Source organism: Opisthocomus hoazin, chromosome 9 (assembly GCF_030867145.1).
Source record: "Opisthocomus hoazin isolate bOpiHoa1 chromosome 9, bOpiHoa1.hap1, whole genome shotgun sequence".
In the NCBI taxonomy this organism is placed as follows: domain Eukaryota; kingdom Metazoa; phylum Chordata; class Aves; order Opisthocomiformes; family Opisthocomidae; genus Opisthocomus; species Opisthocomus hoazin.
This window is the reverse complement of record NC_134422.1, coordinates 24,378,291-24,399,706: the sequence shown is the minus strand read 5'-3', so window position 1 is coordinate 24,399,706 and position 21,416 is coordinate 24,378,291. Positions and strand designations below refer to the sequence as shown.

General features: G+C 40.9%; 1 protein-coding gene across 3 annotated transcripts in view; it reads right to left on the bottom strand.

Annotated features, from left to right (window-relative positions):
- RAPGEF4 (Rap guanine nucleotide exchange factor 4) overlaps positions 1 to 21,416 on the bottom strand; it is a 170,650-nt gene that overhangs the window by 68,011 nt on the left and 81,223 nt on the right. For all 3 annotated transcript variants that reach the window (XM_075430945.1, XM_075430946.1, XM_075430947.1), the window contains 2 exons: positions 19,690 to 19,762; positions 18,573 to 18,637 (listed from right to left, as the gene is read on the bottom strand). In XM_075430945.1, the coding sequence (XP_075287060.1) occupies positions 18,573 to 18,637; positions 19,690 to 19,762 (138 nt within the window). The remainder of the gene's footprint in view (positions 1 to 18,572; positions 18,638 to 19,689; positions 19,763 to 21,416) is intronic.

Sequence of the window (21,416 nt, the reverse complement as noted above, 5' to 3'; positions counted from 1 at the left end):
TTCATCTACTCAGCCAGTCATGCCATCGTAGAAAGCTATCAGATTGGTCAGGCATGACTTCCCCTTGGTGAATCCATGCTGACTATTCCTGATAACCTTCTTTTCCTCCACTTGCTTGTTGATGACCTCCAGGATAAGCTGCTCCATCACCTTTCCCGGGATGGAGGTGAGGCTGACCGGCCTGTAGTTCCCTGGGTCCTCCTTCTTGCCCTTTTTCAAGATTGGTGTGACACTGGCCTTTCTCCAGTCCTCGGGCACCTCTCCTGTCCTCCAGGACCTTTCAAAGATGATGGAGAGTGGCTCAGCAATGACATCCGCCAGCTCCCTCTGCACTCATGGGTGCATTCCATCGGGGCCCATGGATTTGTGGGCGTCCAGATCGCTTAAGCGATCCCTCACACAGTCCTCCTCAACCAAGGGAAAGTCATCCTCTCTGTGGGCTTCTTCTCTTACCTCTGAGGCCTGGGATTCCTGAGGGCCTGCCCTGGCACTGAAGACTGAAGCAAAGAAGGTATTCAGTAGCTCTGCCTTCTCTGCATCCTCCGTCACCAGGACACCCGCCTCATTCAGCAGCGGCCCCACATTGTCCCTAGCCTTCCTTTTGCTGCTGATGTAGTTGAAGAAGCCCTTCTTGTTGTTTTTGACATCCCTTGCCAGCTTCAATTCCAGGTGGGCTTTGGCCTTCCTCGTTGCATCCCTGCACGCTCTGACCACGTTCCTGTACTCTTCCCAAGTGGCCTGCCCCTCTTTCCACATTCCATGGACCTTTCTCTTCCACCTGATCTCCGCTGGAAGCTCCTTGTTCAACCATGCTATATGTTCAACCAAGAAAACATCCATAAACAGCAAAAGTGGGAAGCAGCTCAAGGTATGGACAGAGGAACACACAGTCACAAGGATGTTTGCAAAATTAGGGAACTTCCACAGAAACAGGAATTAATCACATTTATAAATCTTCCACGTTTCATAAAACTACAGCACCTGTAATCTAAATACCCATATGTTAAACTAACTACAAACTAACTAAACCAAAAAAACCCCAGACTAGTGGAAATTGTCAGCACCAGTGGTTAAGACAGCTCAGTTTTATTCTTTTTTTCCAACTGCATGACCTTGCACAAATCACGTAATCACACTGTGTTTCGTTTTCCCCTTTTTGGAGTGGAATGCTAATAATTTCTACCTTTGTAAAATGCTTTGAATACTGCCAGCAAATGGGTTACTATCAAAATATTCAGAGTAATGATGACTGTTTAAAAATCTATATTCTTTAAATGTAATACAATGTGAAGACTAAGCTGTATTTTAAAATACATTCTAAAATTGCTTTTCTTTAGTAATCTACATGTATTCATAGCATAAACAGGAAAATGTGTCCCTTTAAATTCTCAAATACAATCAGTGTAGCAAATTTATTTTAGAAAGTTAAATTGAAATTGCATTATTAACACTTCTGCAATGCTTCTTTGGCAAACTGTAAATGTCCATCCTTTTAACACAACGTGGTTCAGCCATTACCAAAAATGATACTTCACTGTGAATGTCAAAGGGAAAAAGAATATTGAAACAGACTATGGCCAGTGCACAACCTCCCCCCAGAACATGGCTAATGATGTCTTATTTTCCTGTCATTTTTCTGCTTCCCTGCTACAATGAAACAGCTGCTATAACTACACTGCATGAATTGAATAAAATGTCAGAAAATGCTAACTCTGCTGTGAGCATTCCTGATATTCTGATAGAGGTGTGACTAAAGCTGTCATAAGGAATCTCAAGCCAGTGTTGCCACGGGTTTCTCTGCCGCTGCATTTTTTTACCCTACAAAAGAATAAAACATTTTTTTCATTGTCACTCATGAGAATTACTGGTTTCTTAGTATCCATGGCTTTAACAGCACATTTGCCTGAAATTATTTACTTTTTGAGAAACAAACTCTAATGATGAAGATTAAAAAGTATGATAAATATGAGGCAGCAAGGTTTCTGGTTTTTAAGACCTGCCTCTCACCATGCTATAGGTACACAGCAACTATTCAAAAGGCAAACTGAAGAGAAGTTAAAGATTAGTAAGCTTCTGGAGGATTTATTTCACTTTTTTCCAGATACTTTTATAACCTCTGCAAGCATCACCCACCTCCACGTATCCCCCGAGGCATGCCACTAGGCAAACAGGACTAGATGGGCTCTTCTACGATTCCATCACACCCAGATGCCAGAACTGCCCTCTCAGGACTAGGTGGCGAAATTTGAGATGAAGTGGTTTCAAGTCAAAGGTAAGGGTGTGAAAACCTGGATGGAGTGTGACTGGGGGGTGAAATTGTGAACCGATTAAAATCAGTGGTAAAAATCATGAGTTCACTGTAGTCAAAAAGTCACCCAAGTGAGACAAGAGCACCACTGTCTTCTAGGTGACAGCAGTTTAGGTACTGTGGGTCCAGCTAGTCATTCTGCCTCTGAGCATTTCAACTTCTCCATCTGTAAAACGGGGACGATAGTATCTGCTCACATCTCTGATGAGTTACGAGAATGAGCAAGTGAAAACACTGCTGAATGCTGCAACTGAAATCCTGGAAGTCTAGTGTCTACAAATTCATCCTGAGCATTTTACAATGACTTGTAACACAGAAAGAAAAAGTCATCACAGAAAGACAGGGCTAGAGGGCATTGAAGGTTAACTCCTGAATTCCCTGGGGAGGTCAGCAACAAGGTAAAGCCTCTGGGAAGCAGGGAAAAGAAGTTAATTTAAACCTGTTTTGTGTCTCTTCCGGTGATTCCAGGTTCCTTTTTCTCCCAGTTCAGGACAGTGCAATATGTGAATGTACATGAAATGAAGAAACACTGAAGGAGCGCAGCACACCTGCCTCAGATTCCAGCTGCCCTATCTACTCATTTGTCTTCCTGTCATCCTTTTCAGAAATAAATTTTTGCTAAAAATGAAACTGAAAAGGAACAATCTAACAATATCCAGTGCAACACCTTCTGTTATCCTACTTCACAGAATGTTGTTAATGATCTACATAGATGTTTTCCACCTACATAGAATATATTTCCTAAAAAAAGCAAATGGTTGTTTCTGTAGTATATGAAAGTAAACAGGGGAAAGAAATCCCACACTGATGGCTAGACCAGAACACATTTTAAAAAAAAAGCACAAGCATTATTCTTTCAGCCAAGTACTTCTTAACTTCAACAGCTTTCAGTCTTCTGTCATAAACATACAAAACCTTCAAGTACTTCTGTTTAATTTACATATTTGTGTGTCAACGGAAAAGATAAGCATTCTGCTCTTGGCAAATATCCACAAAACAACCTTCTTATCTTACTTAAAAGTTCAATTTCCCATGACGTCTACTAAAAGCTCGTCAAAGTGGAGGGTGCTGATGCGCTGAACCTGCTACCTATCCTGTTTCATCCAAGTCTTTCAGTCTGTGCAGTTTAACTATTGGGTGGTTTTGTTTCAAAATTGGATTGCAGTCTCGTTAGCGTAGTGCCCTTCTTTGTAGTGCTTCTGATGCAAGAGAGCTCCTGTCCCTGACTGGGATGCGTTAGCCCTGCAGCTCTGCTAACCACTGTGAACTTTCACTACCAGATGGATCTAACCAAAACATGGGGTCACCTCATTACAGTCTACAACTTCCTCGGGGGGGGGCAGCAGAGGGGAAGGTGCTGATCTCCTCTCTCTGGTGACCAGCAACAGGACACTAGGAAATGGAATGAAGTTGTGTCAGGGGAAGTTCAGATTGGACATTAGGAAAAAATTCTTCACTGAGAGTGTGGTAGGTCACTGAACAGGCTCCCCAGGGAAGTGGTCACGGCACCAAGCTTGTGAAGAGTTCAAGGAGCATCTGGACGACGCTCAGTCACATGGTTTAGTTTTAAGTGGTCCTGCAAGAAGCAGGGAGTTGGACTTGATGATTGCTATGGGTCCTTTCCAACTTGAGATACTGTACAATTCTATGAAAACAGAAGGGACTTAGTCATGAGGGACAACATGCATCTTCTGAGGACAGCCCATCAACATCATTACTTTCTCCTGCTATGAGGGCACATCATCATCTGATTCAGTAATGGGCAAAGTCCAACAGTGTAAATTCAGGGGGGAAATACTGGTGATGAAGGGTAAGGGCATTTCTTTTTCTTTTACAGTAAAATTCAATTGTGGTATCACACATTTAACTACCATGAAATGAAACCCATAACTGATGTATTAGTTAATCAGTTAATTAGTTAATTCAGTGTTCTTCAGATACTTTACTGGCAGAAATTGTATTTATTGATTTAAAAGATACAAAGGCATTTGGAATCAAATTATTAGATCTGAACAATATGTATTAATATGCCCCATCTTCCACATTAATTCCATAATGCAATGGGAATAATCGGTAAATAAAATACAAACACTGAGTTAATGTGCATCTGTGTGAACAGTAGGTGTTCCCCAAATAAATATTAAAAGAATACTACTAATAATTCCTGCCAATCTGAACAAAATACAATTAGCATTGGAAAATAGTAAATATTTCATATTTGTAAATTTGCTCCTCCCTCCTCCTAACTTCCTACAGAGCTTGCAGCTGCCTAATCTGATACCATTTAAACCAGGCCTGTTCACTTTTGTTCTTATTGTTTTGAATTTCAGCTCATCTTCCCTGATAATCAGTGAGGGGGACACGTTTCTACGCATACTCTGAGCCACTTCTATTGCTAAACGAATCTCTATTGCAACTTGAGAAAAAAACGGCTCCATAAATGCACAAAGAACACTGCAGTAATTAACCCAAGACTTGATATGGAGAGATGAAATTACTCTGCCTAACATTTTCCCTAGAAAACCACATTTCTTTACATCCCAATTCACCATAGTATGTTTCTGAAAGAGATGACCTCTTTTTACCTCTCTCAGTATGTAGTCCAAGCTGTGTAAATTCTGTGATGTCTGGCTTTTAGGGATTTCACAGAACCAGCCCTGTCCTTGTGAAATGGAAAGGGACCTATTGTATGTATTTTGTAATCTATCCCCTTTCTCCTATTTCTCTTTAATGTTGGTGTTAATTTTCACATCACCACTAAAAATATTGCTTTGTCCAGTTGAAATTCTGCCCCTGCCATCTCTCAAACACTCACCTCCTTTTTAAACATAATCTCAAAATCTTCTTTGGTTTAATTGACTCTTTACTGTCTCTTTGTGGGCTGTATAAAGGATAAGGAACATTGCACTATGTTACGCAAATCACAGTGTGAAAATGTTTGCTGTTCCAGAGAAGCTTAATTACTTCAATTCAAACCAGTTTGCTGGGAAATACTGAATGCACATAGAGTATTCCCAGCTAACTTGTGTTAAAAAAACCCCATCATTTCTGCAATAATGTAGGAATCTTCAGCTTCTCCATGACCGTTGGTCTAGGAGACTGTCTTGGGGAAAGGAAGATGCATCCTCCCCAGAGGAATTTCTGGTACAGTGAAGTCCAACACTATTGCAGATTGCCCTGTGTCTGCACTGCCACAAGGTCATGCAGCACTTTGCAGGCAGCAATCCAGGTTCTCTACCCCAATCCTCATAGCAGAAAAGCCAGACAAAACACAAAAGACAGCACTTCAAGAACACAGAGGAAACCAGACAGACTAAGTAGCATGCATGAGCTCTAGCAAGGCAACCTCCTGGTTTTCCTCGCCCTCCTCCTTCCCCCAGTTTGGACCAGTATATCAAGAAGACAAGAGAGCCATGTTATTACACAGGCCCAGGACTCCTGTGGAGCAGTGGCTGTACATTTACAGTGTAAGGAATGCCAGAAACCTTCCTGTTACAGTTTTGTCGACACAGGTTTTTCCAATATTCCCCTGGAATCTGCAGCAGCTAACACTGACACTCAGCAGAGTGTGAACTGAATTGGGGGAAACAAAAGGTGGGGGGTGGGGTTGCGGGGTGTTAGGCTCCCTTATCTTGTGGACACCTATAGTTTTGCCAGTCAAGATGTGGTACCTTGCGCAGCTAGTGACAATAGGTTTTTCTGAGGTTTATTTCCCAGACTCATTTGGAATAGCTGCCAGAACCTAGCAGCCTGCAGACCACAAACTGAAAATCCCTAATCTAGCCTGGCTCTGAACACAATTAAGCCAAATCAAGCGGAGGGAAGGAGAGGAAAACAAAATTTGCCTGCATCTGTATGTGTGTTACAGCAATAACAGGAATACAACAGGATACATACCAATCTGTATTTAAACACAGGAGGCTGAAATTACACAAATTCATTTGTGATTTAGCAGTGAATTGCGATGGGGCTGCAAGCTGGTCTGACAAAACGATCCCCTGCCAGGTGTCCCTCTGCTTCCCTTGCAGCTGACGTGGGCTGGCAGAAACGCCAGGTTTGGGGCAGGAGAGAGTCTCAGTCTGTAGCTGACAGACCTGGTAGTACTCTGTGCGGAGGTTAGACATTGAAAGCTGCAGACAGTTCACAGCAGCCTCAAATAGGACTGCTGTGGTCTGTCCCCTCCTTGAACCCCACACCCAGGCTCGGCCCTGTTGCTTGTGCTGGGCCTGGCCAGGAAGCTAATTTTCATCCAAAACAGCAGAAAATCAAGCTCAGAAAAAAAAGGTTTATGTGTTTCAAACAGTTCTGCTCCCTTACCATCAGGCAAACAGGATTGTCAGTGTGATGGAGAAGAGGGCATGCGTAGCTGGATGTAGAAGGCATGTCGGGGGCACACACGGGGGAAGACAGGTGCCCTGCAGTTGCGGTGCAGTTCCCTGGAAGCTGCTGTGGAAGGGCAGCCACAGCCCCGCGGCTCTCCCCGGGCCCAAACGTGCTCTACTCTGGGAGCCGAAGTTCCCACCATCTCCCTGGTGCACAGCCGCCCTCTCCTACCTCTGCTCCTGGTGTCACCGCTGGGCCTCACGTGGCTCCAAGGTGGGCTGGGACAGAAAACGGGTTCGGGCGAAAAGTAACCACCTGCGCCGTTGTGAAAGAATTCTCACGAGAGATGTTTCTTTAGCCCCCTCAGACTCACGCATTTTCAGTTTAAACAGTGAGGATGGACAAAGCAATGAAGGAAGGGGTTAAAAGGAATTTTGGTGGATCGCTGAGCGCTATCAGTTTAGCTCTTTGACATGCACAGCGGGGGGCTGCGCTGCTGGTGCTTCATGTTTTGCTAACTATTGTGTAGTCTGATGGGGGCTAGCAGGCGCCTGAAAGAACCGGCTAAGACCGACCCCATAGTTTGGATGGAAGCCAGGAAACAACCGAGACTGCGCAAGAACAAAAGGTTAACTAGAGGTGACGAAGAGGAGTAACCTATCTTCATCCCCACGACCCCGACGACCACCACAAGGAGGCACTGCGCAGGCGCAGTCGGGAGGAGTCTATGGAAATGATCCCTTGGAACGAATTTTAATATGAAGCGGGGATAGGTTATGCGTATGTATAGGTGTACTGAGAAATCTAATGCACATGTAATACTTGATTGAATAAGTTGAAGAGACAAGTTGCTGCTCGGCGCGCACGACTTTGGTGGGGCTACCCCCGTGCCGCCCGGCACCGAATATACATACCTACTGTACAGTCTGACAGATTGTGGAGTCTGTTTTCCGCACGTCAGCAGTACGGGGAAGTATACAAAGACTAAATCGTAATTCTCTCCTGTTAAGCTACTGGCTCTTTCTCCATCCAGTTCATATTTAAGGTTATTATACAAATTGTTTATAAAATTTCATTTCCTAAGATGAAAACAAGTGTGGCTGAGTAATCCTAATTAGAAGCAGTGTAATAACTGGCATTGGAAGTAAGATTTTTTTTTTCATTTTTATTTGGGAACATAAATTATGTATTCTTTTCATTTCCCTACTAGTCAGCTCAGCTATGTGTATTTGTATTTCCTCACTAACTGCTATCTTCAAGACAGCTGCATCACTGATGACAAAGCACACAAAGATCAAACACGCTCACAATCTTGTGCCAAGCTTTCTTCCAGAAAGAAATTTACAAGAAGAATAAATAAAGTCATAAATCATAAATCTTTAAATACCTGAACAGCACTTGCCTCCTAATCATCACTGGAGATAACAGTCAATTACATTTTTGTCTCTGTCGTAGATATGTGATATTTTTGCCTCAGCAATTCTAACATGAGCACCACAAACTGAACACTTGTTTTGGTGGTGGTTCTCTTTGCATGGAGTCAGCACAGTGGGCTCCTGATTCTTGACTAGGGAACACAAAAACAAGAACCAAATAACTGGACAGCTTTTCCTCACTATTTATTAATCTCTCAAATTTTTGTCATCTGTACATAGACAAAAAAAGATGCTGCTACATGATCAGATCAGACACACTGATTACTTCTTACGGACTCAGAACTGTAATTGACTTTGTGGAATACCAATTTCCAGCGTGCACTGTAGGACAGGCAGTCAAAATGCTCTGCGAGAGATGATATGAGTGACTAGAAGAAATCTGATTTTAAGATCCCTGATCCAATTTTTCTGCCAAACTTGAGAAAATAATTACAAGATTCAAAAAAATTCATTTTGCTGTTTCAAATATAAGTGCCAAATGTGTTACTTGTATACGCTTGACTTGTCTGAAGACATGAACCTTGAAAAGGACTTTCTTTCTCAGTATAATTACCCACTCTTTCTGCCTTTCAACTGCAAGAGATAAATGGAGCATATGTGCATGTTTTTTACGGGTTGGGAGATGGAATCACATGGAAGACACAGCCAAGGAGCAAGAGTCATCAAATGTGACTCCACAGTATATATTATCAGACTGCCCTTGCCAGCACTGACAGGTAAGGCAATGGGCTGTTTCCCCAGACAACTGGAACTGAGAGTGATGCTCCTGTTGAAAGAAGTCCCACACCGACTTTACAACATTGAGTATTTTACAAGTTCTAGCATTTTGTAGGAATTTCTGTTATTTTGTCATTATTTATTTTATTTGTCTAAGCTATGATAGCAACACTCATTCAACCAGGCAACAGGAGTCAGAAAGGGAAAATGTCTCTTCAGCCAAACTGCTTCTCCCATGCTACATCAAGCACCTCCATAACCCTTTTGTGGGGAGAAGGTTACTTTCTTATCTGCTACTCTGAAGAAGGCCAACAGTGTGAGTTAGATCCCCTCCTAATTACAAGATTAACAAAAATATACATACCACTTAGTTTTTCATTTGTCTATTGATTTCTGAACTTCTTCCTCCCACTCCCAGTGTCTCTTTTGAGACACTCCTATGAAATGTATGAACACATACGAATCCCAGGCCTTACAACATTCTGAGTAAACTAGCATCTTTCCGTCTGACAGTCACTCCATGTTTTCTGTGACTGCAAGCTCTTTGCAGCAGAGGCCTCCATCCCTCCTTTGCATCACAGCACCAAGCACAAACAAGAACTGCAAGGCTTTAGGAGACACATAAATTGCAATAAAGATTATAAAGACTGACATTAAATTAAAAAAAAAAAACAACAGAAGTGGAGAACACCAAAACAGCAACAATAACTGCTTGACGGGACCCTTCATTCAGACAAATACTGTGGAGATCATACATATTAATACTCAGATGCAAAAGTCATGGAACTAAAAATTCATACAGTTTAGCTCTAGCATTGACCCGAGTACATGCATTGTTCTGCTGTCTCTCTCTCCTGTACCTCTCATTCTTCATCTTTTCACTCCTCCCTCACGATAAAACTCTCACTATCCTGATCTGGATCTCGCAGGTAGTTTCACAATGACTCAGAAAGTCAGTGCAGCACTTCAAGAAGGATACAGATGCAGACACACTTGTCCAAGCTCAGTTTTCCATTCCCGAGCAAAGGGCAGTGGTTGCTTCAGGAATGTTTTGCCACTGTGACAGGAAAGGGAGACTCTGTCTCCAGGTGCTGACAATTCAGCTGTGCTGTGATATTGGACACTATACACTATTTTTCCCATTATTCATCTTCTCCCAAGAGAAATGTGGCAATTTGCTTATATTTTAAAACTGAAATACACATACATATATTTAATTCTCTGCTGTTATTGCCCTCAGAAAATGAGGGTAAAATTTAAAATAAGAATATTCCTTTAGCATCTGTAGGTTGAAAAATTCTGCCCTTTTAATTCATCTACTGAGAGAAGTCTTGCTGCCATCTCTTACCAATCTCACTATCATTATAGACAGCTTTATTTATCTGTAAAGCCACCACAATAAAAACTCCTCATTGTAGAAAGAAGAGACCTTATTTTTTCCTTCCAAATTCATGGATCCTTGAACTGGATCAAGTACACACTGAAGAGAAATCAAGTTATTTTGACACGTATACTGGTAAATACACAACAATCTGGACCAAGGATTCTGTTCTTTTTCTCCACAATGCCACTCATTCCTGGACAGTAATAGATCAAATGAGAATCACTAATTGCATCCGCAGGTTTCATATTGGGACTACTCTAGATCTGTATTGGTCAGATTGGAGCTCAATTACACGACTAGGTACAGCAGAAGAAACTGTTTCCAATAGACACTGCCATTAGGGTCTCCAGAATTGAGGGTACAAAATGAAATCATGGGTCATAGAAGTTTCACAGATTATCAGGCAGTTGAAGTGGATAACAGAAGATGGGGTGACGCAAGCTTTTCTTCGAGGCACTGCTATTCACACTGACATTTGAAAGGGAAGCCTGCAGCTGTGCATCACCTCCATATGGCTGGAACTGGAGACAGTGATGTACCAAAACTTTCCCTGGTGGTTCTGTAACAATTTAGTTTATGCAAAGCTTACTTACGTAAGTCAGCAGACATACCAATAATTTTGTTTAAAGAGCTCTGATGACACATAAAGACCTTCACATTTTTCATGATGAAGTTCATTACTAATGTATGAAAAATGTATTTTTCACAGACTCCTACTCATCTCACACTCCTGTCTTTGTTATCTCTCCTGCCATATGCTGTCACCATGTGACTCACTGCCAGGGACTATATGCACAGCCTCTGCACTAGCCAAATTGTTACAGGCTGTGATAATGATTGAACCCTGAGGGCTTCCATTTAGAGCAAAATGAAGAACTTGAACAGACCTCTAAGCAGATTACTTTCATACATGTGAAACTGGTACCAAAATATCAGTGCAGTCTCTAAAACTAATTGGTACAGCTAGGACTGCATGAAGACATTATTTAGAAATATTTGTACATAGTGCTTTTATGCAACCACTTAAAAACAGAAAGCGAATTATTTTTTTAACCCTATGCTAACATCGTCTAGGAGAACTGACTCTGGCACAGAGCTCAAGAGAGGACAGGAATTAATGCACACATCACAGAATCACAGAATGGCAGGGGTTGGAAGGGATCTCTGAGGATCATCTAGTCCAACCCCCCTGCTGAAGCAGGGTCACTTGGAGCAGGCTGCACAGGACCTCGCCCATGCTGGTATCACTGGACAGTTACAGTTATATATATAATGTCACATATCACTGGACATTATATAAACCATCCACATAGAAAATCAGTCCTGTTATAACACAGTATTTATGTGAATGTTGGAGAGGTCACCACTTCCAAACAAACACCTTGTCATTGCATCTATAATCTTGCCAGAACACTGCCCTGCTTTTCTGCTTGCTCTCTTTTTATTTTTTCTTGTAGGCTCACAAATTCATGAGCATGTGAAACATTTCCCTTAGCATTCTGCTAATGCTCTGTCAAATTCCACATTTGACAATCTACTGAATATGCTAAAAGATAAGCTTTCTTCTTGGTCATATGGGAAAAGTAAATTGAAATATAGGGAAATCAGAAGTAAAATTATTGTGTTTATTGCTAGAGTAGCTAATATGGTGAATGAATATGATTATTACTGCTGTCTTGTGTGGGCTCTTCAAGGCTGCAACTAGAGAATTGTAATGTCATCTTTACAAACAGTATACTTCCAAATGCCCTGAGCTATATTTAAGTGCTTGAAAATTGAAATAAGTGAATATCCGTTTGCCAGGCAATGTTGAAAATTGCAATATTTTGAGAATTAACACTTAGATTGTTTCCTTCTGTGTCAACTCAAAGATCTTTTCAATATAATTTTATAAATGCAGTTAGAGGTGGTAAAATCGCAAATCATGTTTTCACAATCACTCCAATTATTTAAATGCATAAAAATCAGCACAGCACCTAAGCTGTATTGAAAACATAGTAAAGAAAAGGAATCTGCATTTAATCACATCAAATTTGCCAGGGAAGAAGATTGATGAAAAGGTGACTTTCAGAGGAGTATTCCAGCACATCCTACTGGAGCTTTGCTATACAAGATATCTTCAAACAAATCACTTCCAATAAGCTTCCAGTCCAGCGATGTGGAGTCATTACAAGAAAAACACAAAGGAGACGTTTCAGCCTGTAAGTGTCATGAACTCGATCCATGTGTTTTTCGAATATTACTTCGTGCACAAGGGGGAGCTCCTGCAACTCTTTATCACAATAGAAATCTAAAGACATTATGTGGAACATAATGGAAATTAATCACGAGAGAGATTTTGGAAAAAAAGATATATTCTTCACCCAACAGCAAGAATGACTGTATGAATTTGCACAACTTAATCTGCTTATATCATCTATGTTCAGTATGGTTTCCTCAGTACAAAGAAGATGAAGCAGCACTTTCCCCCTTTCAGGATATATGCTTTCAATGAAGGCGGCACAAATCTGTGTAGGTTTTAAACAGTTACAGAGATTAAGCTATACCAAAAGAAAGCTAGCCTGGTTTTTGAAGGCAAGATGTTGTTTTAATTGAATGTGTCACAGGAAAAATGTATGTGACCAGGTAATCAAAGTCTGTACCACAATAAACATGAAGAATTGAAGTCCGTATCATAACAAACAAACACGGATAGGAGGACTTCATTAACACTGCTTACTCAGCCTTCATTCTTGAAAGTCTCTGCTTTTGAGCACTTAATGTTTCATCCTTCCTTTCAAACAGAATTGTTTTTGTGTAGTTTCTTGAGGATTTAGGGGTTCTTCTAGTAAACTGCAATATGGAGATTCCATTACGGTACGGAATATAAAACTTCAGCTTGGATCATTAGCAGATCTAGAACTTTTTTACTATCAACTACTTGAATAAATAGAACAATTGTTATTAATCATAGATTTCTATTCTTTCTGTAGATCTTTCCTATGCTCTCAGGCACAGCATCCACAGTTTGCAAAGGAGTTCAAGACTTCTACTCATAGCAGAAAAAAGCATTCACATTCCACAGGAGAGTAGAGATTCACGCTCTCAATGGGTCTGTCCTCTGTTCTTACCCACATTCATTCCTGTGCCTCTACAACTCATTTCTGCAATGCCCTCTTCTTTAAAATGATCATATATCTCCTGTCTCCAAAGAAGAATGGGCTATTTCTTTACTTATTTCCTACTTGGGAACCAGTAGTGGGTGTAAAAGCACAGGGGAGACAACTGTGGTTTCCGGTTAGCAGCTGGCTTTATAATAATCAAAATGTTGCTCTAGCAACTAGAACAAGTGATTGTGAGAAAACCCACACCGTTAAGCATAAGCTCAGGAATGCCCAAGCAGCCCAGGACCAGAGACAAACAGTGTGGGAATTCTGCACACGCAACGCGCACAGCCTGTGTGCACAAGCTTGCAGTCAAATGGCAATGAGCCTCTAGTGAGCCAGTTTCAACAGACATTTTTTCAAGGCTTAACAATACGGTTTATTCTGTAGGAGATCGCAAATGGAACTCCCTACTGCCAGAACAAGTCCCAGCTGTCGAGCTCCTAGTCCAAAGGACAGGATTGCTAGTGTATTACTGGTAAAAGCTATTAAATATGTGCTATGTATTTCTCCCCAACCTCAAGGTCAGAGAGGTTTGATCCATTTCAATTTAAAAATCAGCCAGAAGCATACTCTCAGCATGGCAAATTCAGCGTAAACAGTGAAAAAGTGGCCAAATTGTAAAAACAGGATCTTGTAGTGGGAAGCACCATGCAACCCTGCTGCCAGCTCTGCTGGTAATATATGGAAACAGAACCACCACCTATTCTGTCCGCACGCTGGAACCCGACCTCCCCCGCGTTCTAAGTACTCTTCTGTATCTTTTCCAAAAATGTACTTGAAATTATTATTGATTTTGTCATTTTGGCTTTAGGGTTACATTCATCTCACAGATCCAGCTATATTCAACTCTACCCCATAAGAATTTTCGAAAACTAGAGCTAGAGAGACCAGTGTACAGGTATTACATTGACTAGTTAAAAGACCAAAGCTGTGTTATTTTCCCTTCTGTAAGACAGCTTTCAATTGACTTCATTTCCATGCCCCAAAATATAACTGAGGACAGTGGCATACTCTGTCTCAGTATTTTATGCTCAATTTAACTGCTATATTGCATTAAATGATGTGCAATAATGTAACACTAAATGCAAATAAATTAGTATTTGGTAAATCTCTTTGCTGCCTTCTCCAAATAGAACTTTTTTATAGATTTTAATGAACTAGGAAAACTAAACATCCCCGTATGGTGAGAAAATTTCAAAGCATGTATTAAAAGAAAAATGTTATGTTACTCATCAAAAACTAATAGATGTGACAGGAGAAAAAAATTAAGCTATGAAGATGAAACTCAAATAATTAGCAAATATGGAAAAATCATCTATTACGGTGCTTGTAAAAGACTCAGCACAGGCTGAAAGAGAAAAACACGCTTTTCAAAGTTCAAGAGCAGAACACACTAAATTTCATTTGAAGCAAATTATTTATAGTTATAAAATTCCCCAGAAAATTAAAACACACACAAACCCCGAAATAAATCATTGAATCATAGAATGGTTTGGGTTGGAAGAGACCTTATAGACCATCCAGTTCCCACCCCCCTGCCATAGGCAGTGACACCTTCCACTAGAGCAGGTTGCTCAAAGCCCCATCCAGCCTGGCCTTGAACACTTCCAGGGAGGGGGCAGCCACAACTTCTCTGGACAACCTGTGCCAGTGCCTCACCAGCCTCACAGTAAAGAATTTCCTCCTTACATCTAATCTAAATCTACTATCTTTCAGCTTGAAGCCATTACCCCTCATCCTACCACTCCACGCCCTTGTAAAAAGTCCCTCTCCAGCTTTCCTGCAGGCCTTTTCAGGTTGCAATAAGGTCTCCCTGCAGCCTTCTCTCCTCCAGGCTGAACAGACCCAACTCTCTCAGCCTGTCCTCATAGGAGAGGTGCTCCAGCCCTCTGACCATTTTTGTGGCCCTTCTCTGGACCTGCTCCAACAGGTCCATGTCCTTCTTGTGCTGAGGGCTCCAGAGCTGGACTCCAGGTGGGGTCTCACCAGAGCAGAGTACAGGAGCAGAGTCACCTCCCTCAACCTGCTGGCCATATTTCTTTTGATGCAGTCCAGGATACAGTTGGCCTTCTGGGCGGTGAGCGCACACTGCCGGGTCATGCTGAGCTTCTCTTTGACCAGCACCCCTAAGCCCTTCTCCTCACAAGTGCTCTCAATCCATTCTGTGCCCAGCCTGTATTTGTGCTTGGGATTGCCCCGACCCATGTGCAGGACCTTGCACTTGGCCTTGTTGAACTTCATAAGGTTCGCACAGGCCCACCTCTCCAGCCTGTCAAGGTCCCTCTGGTTGGCATCCCTTCCCTCCAGCGTGTCAACCATGCCCCACAGCTTGCTGTCGTTGGCAAACTTGCTGAGGGTACACTCAATCCCGCTGTCCATGTCACCAAAGATATTAAACACCACCGGTCCCAATATCGATCTCTGATGAACACCACTCATCGCTGGTCTCCACTTGGACATCAAGCTAACGACCACAGCTCTTTCAGTGTGACCATCCAGCCAATTCCTTATCCACCGAGTGGTACAGCCATCCAATTCATGTCTCTCCAATTTAGAGACAAGGATGTCATGCGTGCCATGTCAAATGCTTTGCTCAAGGCCAGGTAGATACACCAGTTTCTCTCTCCCTATCCACCAACGCAGCAGTAACCCCATCATAGATGGCCACCAAATTTGTCAAGCACGATTTGCCCTTAGTGAAGCCATATTTGCTGTCACCAATCACCTCCTTATTTTCCACATGCCTTAGCATAGTTTCCAGGAGGATCTGCTCCAGCGTCTTGCTGGGTACAGAGGTGAGACTGACTGGCCTGTAGTTCCCTGGGTCTTCCTTTATACCCTTTTAAAAGTGGGGGTTATGTTTCCCCTTTTCCAGTCACTGGGAACTTCACTGGACTACCACAACTTCACAAATATGATGGAAAAACATCAAATATGATGGAAATGCATCATTATCATCAGAACTATTGAAGATGTTACCTCTTTCCGTCTAAGAGTGTAATGTTTTCTTACTATATTAAAGACTTTGAGGAACTTTCTCTGAATCTCAGAAAGTTTCTCACTCGGTCTTTTTCTGGACATTACCGAGTAGCCTGCAGGCCTCTCCAAGCTGTATTTGCTGCCAGTCCCACAGATATAATTCTGGCAATCTAAAGATACAAAGTAGTCTAAAGGTGTCCTGCAAACACTTCCCTTTCCCTGGATGAATGCCCTTCCCTCATGCAGTTGCCACCTTAACAGACATAAATCACCCCAAAATAAGCAATATATATAAAAACTACAAACACAGGTCGGTTTTCTGGTACCCTGTTACTTTGTATTTCAAGTAGCAGGAAACAATTCTGGGCATCTGGCCCTGCAATCCCAGTATCTCCCTGATCATTCAAAACCGACTGCAGGGCACGCAGATCTACATATTGTGTAAGTACTGTAACAGTTGTACAGTTTAAAATTGCAGGAATGAAGCTTGCATGCAGTAAACAAAATACTCGAGTATTTATCTCTGCTGCACTTACCTTTCACTTAACATAATTAAAGAGAACCATGGCCATATGGCAAAAACACAGAACTAGGATTCATGAACCATTTCTATGCTGTCTAGGTTCTTCTGCCACATTTCTTATGGAACTGTCTGAGTTCCTCCGGCATGAAACAAGGTGACAAGCATCTGTCACTTATTTACTCTCTTGGCTTCTCTCCATAGAAATGTGTACAGTGTGGGAGGGAGAAGGATGGCTGGTTTATATGTGTGTCGCGGGAAGGAAGTTAATACGGTTTGCAGAAGACCTTATTCCTGTAAGTCATTGAACAGTTTGAGCCTGCCCCAGCCAAGTTCTGTCTCCCACCCAGGTGAACATCACTTTGTGTGCGAAGAGTCCCGTTGTGCTAGAAAAGCCCAGCTACTGGCAGCAGCATTAAATCACTAAACTTTGCTCAGTTTCTAAAATACTTTGTACCCGAAAGTGTATACGATCCTTAGCTGAGCATCACTGTCCATTACTGAGGGGATATCACCTTCTAGGAAAGACGGATGTTTTTACCTTGTTATCTCCATGTGCTTCAGAAAATACAGCATCTTTCAGTCTGGATCTTATGCCTGGTGTTTTCATTGACATGTCAAGCAAGACCCCTGATCTGGCTTAACTCCAAATGTAGCACTGAAATGCCAACATCGTAGAGAAGTACTGACACTTAACTCATAACTGTTTGTAAAATGCTTACAGAATGAAAGGTGCTATCTAAGCATCTAAGAATTATTACTCAGTGCATGGAAAAATGTTTATTTACATACAGGATAAGACTGTGTCAGGAAGTAGTATAGCATTAGTGAATAAGACTCTAGAAACAGGAACTGCATACCATTACGTTCATACATTTAATAAAGGCTGAATGTGACAATTAAGAAAGGTCAATACCCTTGAGGAAGCAGGACAGACAGACAGGGAGAGGTCGAAGTAGTTATTTTTGCATTAAGGAAACAGGCTAAAATGTCTTTATCTGCTGTCAAGAGATGTTTTTTGTGTAACAAAAATACCTTTAACCTTTTAAAGACATCACACAAATGCATCCAATTAAACTGCTACGTCCAGAAAGACGGCATCCAAGCATCTGTTTATTATTGTAACTTTTCTACTCCTGCCATAAAGAAATTTAAAAGTTATTCATCTTTACAGCAATGCCTGATACTATTTCTTCCCATTATTATAATTCCTTTAAACCCAGCAGAAAAATATTCATGAGTTCTTTCATGTGAGTCCTCATCTGGTGAGACTGAAGGCACAGAACTATTTTACAAAGGGGAACTGGAACGTAAAGCTGCTCTCTGAACACAGGAGAAAATTCACCCTGAGCAAAGGGCCCGAACAATGCCTATGCATCAGTTAAGACTCAGTTAAGCCTTAAAATCGGATTTAATTACGAATTTTATGATCCACTGGCTATGCACTGGTCTTGTCACAGCGCTGCTTTGCTCCCTTCCCTGAGCACCTTTCTGACAAAGACAGGACAAGCAGATTGTAACACAAACTTTGGCAGCAGTACACTTTCTAATAATGCTGATCCTGGACCAGTTGTTTTCTCCAGCTGTATGATACAATGTCTAAAGCATCCTTATAATTTGTATACTGTAGTCACATGCATCAATTACATGCTTTTATTTGCATCTGGTTCTTTTCAATTTAATGCTGCACTTTTGTATTTTTCACTACCAAATCCCCCGCCCCCATCAAAAAACAAAGGCAAAACTAGGTGTGATTTACCTTATTACAATTTTTAGAAACTTGGCAAAGAGCACTGCTTGACATACTGTCCTTATCTGGCATTCCTAAAAAAAAAATACAGAAAATAGGTACATACTGTACATTCCTTAAGGAACAGTGGAAATATTTATCAACAGAATAGGAAACTGAGGGGTTCAATACTTTGATAACATATGCATTAATCTATGATTTTTTAAGAGCAAAACAGATTTATTCAGACAAAAGTTTTCTCTGGTGAATGCAAAAAAAGACAAAAAGCTAACTTGTATAAATACTAGAAACAGTTTGCTAAATATAGTACTTTCTCATAACTTAATATTTGATGTATGTACACAGGAATTATTTATATTTATTTCATTTAACATTATCTGTGTTTTAGTACCTGGAAGTCAAATGTGACACTGGGTTTGCACTAACTGGCATTGCTATGCTATGCTATTGTTTCCCAAGTAGAACACATAACATGTGGGACAAAATTGGCAGATGCAATTGCTAGCCATCAGATATTGTCCTGGCTGACATCTAAATAATCCTCTGGCAACCAAATAAAAGTACCTTGATTTACAGAATTGATGAGTTCCAAAGGCTGCACTTGGATTCCTGTCTACAGCACTATCCCACAGTTTGACAGGTTCTCATGAGGCAGAGACATACCCAAACTTCTTTAGCGACGTAACTAAGGTCAGACAGCAGCATGTTTACTGCAGGCTGTCTGCCCAAGCACTGACCTAGGCTCCCAAGCAAGTTGTGTAGCTCGTCATAACTAAAAATATAAGCCAGTTTGTCACATTTATTATACCAGCAGGACTCATGGCCATGTTCCATGGAATTCATGTCATGCCTGCAACCAGTTACATGACGTCGTACAGTCTGCTTTAGTCAACAGGCCTGGTTCATAGTGCAGATTTGTGTACAGCTCTGTGTACACTTTATACAGTTGGGAATGCAGTTAGGCAAGTTCCAATGTATTTTCTACTATATGCAGTATTAATATAGTCGTAACACTGAATTGAATTTAACATTTAAATTCAGCACCTGAAACCAGAGGACTTTCATCTTACCCTTTCTTCTCTTTTCTCTTTTTTCTAACATCTGGTGTCTATTTTCTCATACTTACTGTCATTGTTGGAGACAGTTTCCATAACACCATAAGGAGGAGTGAGAAGTCCAGACATATACTGCCGATATTTCTGAAAGACAGCAATGGCACATTCAGTCAGGTACAGATGTATAAAGCCATTCAATGGATGCTGTGGCATTTACATTTTGTATCTGCTGCCTTATGCTTCACGTACACACAAGCAATCCGAGGCAGTCAGACGTGTCTTCACTCTTAACGCTACAAGGCCTGCTTTCTTGACTGGAGTACACTGCCTTTATTTTATCAAAAGTTGTGCTAAAACAGTTCCCTCCATCTTCCCCAAAGCATGACTTCAAGGGTTCAAATCAATCAATATTGTACTTAGTTGTGTTATTTCCCATAAAGGCTGTTTTAAAGCTCATTGGAAATTATACTACTCAGGTGAAGTCAAGCTAGAAAGCTGCTTTATCGTATGGATGGAGACACGGATTCATGAGAATCATGTACCACCACAATTTTGGTGTCAAATTTGAAATATACAGGATTTCGTGTGAAAACTCTGAACGTTTAATTCCAACACACTAAGTTTGGTTTTCAGAAATGACAAGGTTATGAAACGCACAAACCCAGCACCTCATGTTGTGTACACACACACAAATAAACTGTACTATCAAGTGAAACTTTGTAAGTGTAAAAAATAATGCCCGGTGTACCACTGTAAACTACATAATTGTAACTGATGTCAGTAACTGGTATTTTTCTTCAGTGAATGCTGGTGACATGACCATAAGGTTCAAAGCTCTGTCTACAGCTTAAGAAATTCACAGAAGCTAAAAAATAACACCAACAGAAAAAAATGTCCTTTTATCAAATACAAATCATTCAATGAATAAACGACACAATTTTCAATCATACTATATTACTGTTGTGCTTAAGGGTAAACAATTATAACTCCCTTTTGGAACTGTCAGAAAACAATCTTGTGCAACAGGTACGCTGATGATCAGCGTAAATAAATTGTGTCATGCAGTCCTTAGGGTGTGCAGTGAGCTGAACATGAACAACCAACCAGCTGAAATTCACGTAGGTTTCAACTAAGCACACATAATAATTGAGACAGAAAATTTCCCTCATAGTACAATTTTAATCTTTAAGTTTTATCCTTTGCTCTATGGAGCTGTTTGGATGTATTCACTTTTAAAATGCTGGCTGCTGGATTTTAACAGATGCTTGAAGTATGCTTTTAGCATTTAATTTTCTTGGAAATGGATATGAAATTATCATCAGTTCTATCACTAAAAACTGAGTGTCTTGCATTCTAAATAATAACAAAAGCTACAAAGATTACATTAATCTTAATAATCCAATCCTATTTTTAGACAACCTATTACACATCCTAAAGCTTAGTAACATATTATTTAAATCTCACTGATAATCCAGCTGAACATTGTAGAAGCAAAACTATGTTATATCCCTGGTCAGTCACACAAAATAAATGCTACTTCATTTGAGGATAAAACTCTCCTATTTTATTTCCCAAACCATTCACTTTCCCATACTCTGCATCCAGTCCTATGCCTGGAGCTCCACGAGTGGAAGAACGTGAGAATTTTTTTCTCAGTGCAACTAGTAAATCACACACATGAAACAAGGGAAAAACTCATTTTGGCGGGCCAAATGAAAAAAAGGAAAGCATGTCACAAGGAGCTGAAACAACATTTCATTCAATCAGTAGATAAAATTTTTGTTCTACCTTCTACTGA